At 34.9% G+C, this 5,649-nt stretch overlaps 1 protein-coding gene across 1 annotated transcript; it reads left to right on the top strand.

The window, feature by feature from the left end:
• On the top strand, nucleotides 1-4,701 carry LOC114531719. The gene is made up of 11 exons (XM_028553328.1): nucleotides 1-817; nucleotides 933-1,110; nucleotides 1,391-1,556; nucleotides 2,372-2,512; nucleotides 2,812-3,076; nucleotides 3,312-3,380; nucleotides 3,511-3,570; nucleotides 3,769-3,858; nucleotides 4,100-4,174; nucleotides 4,432-4,521; nucleotides 4,601-4,701. The coding sequence occupies exons 1-11, from the start codon at nucleotides 1-3 to the stop codon at nucleotides 4,699-4,701; spliced, it is 2,052 nt and encodes a 683-aa protein (XP_028409129.1).
• The last annotated feature ends 948 nt before the right edge of the window (nucleotides 4,702-5,649 follow it).

The raw sequence follows: 5,649 nt of genomic DNA on the forward strand, positions 1-5,649 counted from the left end.
ATGTCTTCGAGAAGAACGATATTTCCAATTACCACGCCCGCTGTGAATGAATGCCAGCTCGCGAACGCCATCAAGATGGCTCGGGCGATTAAATTCCCACTGGAAGTTTTCCCGGAGCCAATAACTGAATGGCTGATGGCATTGGCATTTTCCGTGAACACACGGCCAGAATTCATATTGATTGCGGCTATTTCGGTTGTGTCCACTTTGATGGGTCCGAAAACTAAATTAAAGATTCGGAACCGTTATCGGGAGCCGTGCAATCTGTTTACCGTGTGTTTGAGTGAACCTGGGGCCGGAAAATCGCAAGCGTTTGAGATTGCTGTGGAGAGTCCAATCCGCGCGTTGAAGGAGCCAGCTCATTCGATGGTCACCCATGACTTCACGCGGAAAGGACTCTTCCAGCACCTCGTCTCTCACGATGGTAGAGCTCTATTGGCTCATTCTGAAATGAGTTCGTTTTACGAATTCATTTTGAAGAAGCAACAAGAGGGCTCAGGTGAGAGACAGTTATTTTGCAGGCTTTACGATGGCATTGCTGAATGGGCACTAACAAGTGCGTGCACGAATAACAGCAGTTCCGCTGGTAAAGTCGAGAAACGGGAGCGGCGTGAGGTCCTTCTAGAAAGCACTTTGGCCCTTGGTGGGTTCACTCAGCCCGAACCATTTCTGCAGCTGTTTAAACCCCTAGCCAAAACCAAGGATGGGTTTCTTGATAGAATTTTGATATGTTCAATAAAACCTCGCTTGTTACTCGAAGAAGAAGTGGAACAATGGTGTAAAAAACTGGAAGAATACACTACACAAGAGTTCTCCGGTGAGTCGCCTATGTATATATGCATTTATACCGTGTGTATGTATGTTTTTATGCATATAGGTATGTTGTATGTATGTAAACTTTACTCGAAATAACCAACAATTTTTTTTTTCAGGCGTATATAAGACAATATTCGACAAGCATGAGAACGGTGTCGAGTATTGTTACTCACCTGAGGCAAAAGAGAAGTATACTGAGTACGCCAATAATCTCTCCAAGAATATGAATGCCCAGTGGGATGAAGAAAGCATTTGTACGGAGAACTTTTCCAAGGACAAAAAAAATTTTATAAGGTATAATAACTATTATGCAGGCAATGCGGTATATTGAACACTCGAATACGATATTTAAAATACCATTCTATTACCGGAACACCTTAAAATTGCGGAACCAATTTAGATGAAACAGCGCTCGTGGGACATCTTCAGTTGATGAAATAAAGCTAAAAGCATCATTATTATTAGAAAAAAGCCAATCAGGGCGTAACCTGTATGGATATATTAATTTCAAGCCTCATCATTATTAACATTAACCATCCAATTTAAGCCCAATTTTGAAACGTATATTTTCTAGGATATCATGCGTTCTCCACGTCCTCTTGTCTGTCCTCAGTCATTTTATTGACAATGAGAAAGACGGCGAAGAATGTGATATTGAAAAGGAGATTCCGCGAAACATATTAAGTATTGCAGAGGCAGTCATGGAATATTTTGGAGATCAGCGAAAGGCCTTTATGACGGTATGTATATATATATATATATATATATATATATATATATATATATATATATATATATATATATATATATATATATATATATAAAACAAGTAAAAGACACGGTTTTCTGTGGTTTATAGCATACAGTTCTGTTTCGTACAGGACTAGCCTGCACTCCTCAGTGCTATACCAGAGTTATTAACGAAGAATATTTACAACATCAGAATCCTAATACTATATCTTATTTACATAAAAATTTACTAAAACCGATTAAAAATCTAAAAGTTTCATTGTTCTTAAATTTAAAAGTTTCATTGTTCTATCTAACACTTTTCAAAAGAAATTTATTCTCGTGTCTACATTTGCTAATTAATTCGTTCCGCTTGTTGAGGGTCGCTAATCGCCGTTTACATAAAATAAAGAATTTTTCTGTGATGCATAGGTTACACCTCTTTGTTGTATTGGAATAGTGGGGGGCGCGGCTCAAAATTTTCCACTTGATTGCATAATTCAGGTTATTGTCCTTCAAATGCCAAATATATTTGCTTAATTCGGTCGAATTTCTTTTCTTTTCCGCCTTAAATGATGCTTTATGGTTTGCAAGCCTTGATTTAAAAGTTGTAGCTGTTACGCCGACGTACGTTTGCTCTTTTTCTTGGCAGAACTGTATGCTATAAACCACAGAAAACCGTGTCTTTTACTTGTTTTATTTCGCTCTACTTAACGGTATTGAGCACTCTGGATACGCTAATAGAACTCTTCTATTTATATTTATATATATATATATATATATATATATATTTTTTATTTATTTTTTTTTTTTTTCTATCTTCTAGTTGATAAAACCTGTTTCCAAGGAAAACTCCCGTTCATCATCAACAATTCCGGATGATACAGGATCATCGTCTTCCAGCGAAATCATAAATGCATTCGGGCAGTGGTTTGTGGGCAGGTGTAAAGACTATTCCGAAGAATGTGTAAGTATCCGTTCGATGCATGTTTCTGATACATGAATTTTCGAAGAATGAACTTAGATTGTGATCCGGTATCTGCCCAATAGTCGGTTACATGTGACTATAGGAAAAATAAAACTCTTTTATGATAAATTGATAATTTCATGCAGTCATTTTCAAAACAGTACTTCATTTAAACATCAATAGTTCAAAATTGCACGAATTAATACAAATATTTCAGTAATGAAAATTAACTTTTGTTAAAAAATGTTAACCTTCAGTAAATTCAGCAAAAGATTGATGAGCTTCTTTCTTATCTTTAGATCAGTAAATTTGCCAGAGAAAAGAAAAAGGTGGGTGATAAGGAGCCTAGCAGTATCGCTATACGGATAGAAAGCATTCCGGACGATGGTGGTCAGCCAATCATAGTAGACAAAAGCGAACTAAAAAAAGCAGTCGTGAAAGAAGGAGGGCAGGATCGAGACACATCTTATTTCTTAAATCAGGACGGAAAAAAACAAAAGGCTGGTTGTTTGTCAATTCCATTGGCATCGTTCACAGTACCCCTGAAGCACCAGGTGTTACAAGGTTGGTTTACGACGGAGTTGTATAAGTTAAAAAAAATATATAACACATATATTATATGTTCAAATTGATTTCTAATTCAAGTTGGTATTTTAAAGTACGTTTAAAAACACAAGAAACTCAGTGTTTCATGCACTCAAGATATCCCAATATCTATTGTTTTCACAATGTATTCGCATGCTCGTTGCCATTCGTGTGGAAACAAACAAATTAGAACATTCTAAATGATTTGTTACAGTTCTCAAAGGTCTGAAGCTTGACACATTGCCACAAGAAATTGGTTCCGGTGACAAGAAAGCGGAGGAATGTAAGCAACATAAATCCCATACTGCAATTATTCCCTGTACAAAATCTATTTTGACAAAAATTTTTAAATTGCTGCAAAATATGAATAGGAACAATGACCTTAAATCGTTGTCATGTATAATTTATTAAAGGTTTGTCTGATGAAGATGAAAATGAAGGAACTGCAACTGACATGAGTGAGCATGACACAGGTAACCGATCAAAAATCTAGTATTTGTATCCTAAAACCGTATAATAAAACATAGTTCTATATATACTAAATGCATGAATGTTTTCACGCTTTGTTGAGTGCCATTTTCTGACGTGTGTGTTGGGGGTGTATTTCATTTTGAAAGAGATATTTTTGGTATTTTATTTAAAAGTTTTCCTGCTTCGATTATTTACTGTAGTGGGCAGACAAACTCAAATGTCTATTGGATCCATTGAAGACGAAAATAAAGAAACAGAAACGACGATAGATATGAGTGAGCATGACACAGGTAACCGATCAAAAATCTAGTATTTGTATCATAAAACTGTATAATAAAACAATAGTTCTATATATACTAAATGCATGAATGTTTTCACGCTTTGTTGAGTGCCATTTCCTGACGTGTGTGTTGGGGGTGTATTTCATTTTGATAATACGTGTCTGTCGTGTCATCAATGCAATGTCGGATGCTTCAAGAGATATATTCGTATTTTATTTTAAAGTTTTCCTGCTTCGATTATTTACTGTAGTGGGCAGACAAACTCAAATGTCAATTGGATCCATTGAAGACGAAAATAAAGAAACAAAAACGACGATAGATATGAGTGAGCATGACACAAGTAACCGATTGGAAATCTAGTATTTGTATCATAAAACCGTATAATAAAACTATAGTTCTATATATACTAAATGCATGAATGTTTTCACGCTTTGTTGAGTGCCATTTTCTGACGTGTGTGTTGGGGATGTATTTCATTTTGAAAATACGTGTCTGTCGTGTCATCAATGCAATGTCGGATGCTTCAAAAGATATTATTCGTATTTTATTTAAAAGTTTTCCTGCTTCGATTATTTACTGTAGTGTGCAGACAAACACAAATGTCAACTGGATCCAATGAAGACGAAAATGAAGAAACAGAAACGACGATAGATATGAGTGAAAATGACAGGGGTAACCGATCGGAAATCTAATATTTATACCAATCGTTATAAATCTTCTTTTTCTAAACTAAAAATATCATATATTTTAGGTAAATCGGACCGATCAAAACGAGAGATGAAAAAATTAACAGACGCCTTGTCGAAGAATGACAGGCCAAGCAAACGCAAAAGACGAAAAAATGCCAAATGACATTTTACTTTTTTTATTATAACTCATTGTTAAGATTGTTAATTAATTGTTACGGCTGTATTATTAGACAATTACCTATAATGGGCAGAGTGTTTATGTAATTATGCCTTTATCAGGGAAAAATCAAATGTAAAAAACATTTATTAAATATAAACTTATCTGGCAGATCGATGATCATCTAAATCAGACTAAAGTAGCCGTAACGGTTTTGAAGAATAAAATGTTTCAAGAAAAGAATAAGTGAAAACGAACACAGAAACACTGAAACACAGAAACATAGAAACATAGAAACACAGAAACATGCATGGAATCATGGAAACACAGAAACATAGAAACACAGAAACATAGAAACATAGAAACACAGAAACACAGAAACATAGAAACATAGAAACATAGAAACGCAGAAACACAGAAACATGCAGAAACATAGAAATGTAGAAACACAGAAACGTAGAAACGTAGAAACACAGAAACATAGAAACATAGAAACATAGAAACATAGAACATAGAAACACAGAAACACAGAAACATAGAAATGTAGAAACACAGAAACACAGAAACACAGAAACACAGAAACACAGAAACACAGAAACACAGAAACACAGAAACACAGAAACACAGAAACACAGAAACACAGAAACACAGAAACATAGAAACACAGAAACGTAGAAACCTGGAAACATAGAAACTAGAACCATAGAAGTAAGAAACATAGAAACATGGAAACACAGAAACACAGAAACATAGAAACACAGAAACATAGAAACATAGAAATGTAGAAACACAGAAACGTAGAAATGTAGAAACACAGAAACATAGAAACATAGAAACACAGAAACATAGAAACACAGAAACACAGAAACGTAGAAACATAGAAACATAGAAACATAGAAACATAGAAACATAGAAACATAGAAACATAGAAACATAGAAACATAGAAACATAGA

The sequence above is a fragment of the Dendronephthya gigantea genome, unplaced genomic scaffold, assembly GCF_004324835.1.
Source record: "Dendronephthya gigantea isolate DGI-Jeju-01 unplaced genomic scaffold, DenGig_1.0 000074F, whole genome shotgun sequence".
Classification (NCBI taxonomy): domain Eukaryota; kingdom Metazoa; phylum Cnidaria; class Anthozoa; order Malacalcyonacea; family Nephtheidae; genus Dendronephthya; species Dendronephthya gigantea.

Coding starts and splice junctions, on each gene's coding strand:
- LOC114531719 (XM_028553328.1), top strand. CDS start 1: ATGTCTTCGAGAAGAACGATATTTCCAATTACCACGCCCGCTGTGAAT. Junction 1,111..1,390: donor GACAAAAAAAATTTTATAAG/GTATAATAACTA, acceptor TATATTTTCTAG/GATATCATGCGTTCTCCACG. Junction 1,557..2,371: donor AGCGAAAGGCCTTTATGACG/GTATGTATATAT, acceptor TCTATCTTCTAG/TTGATAAAACCTGTTTCCAA.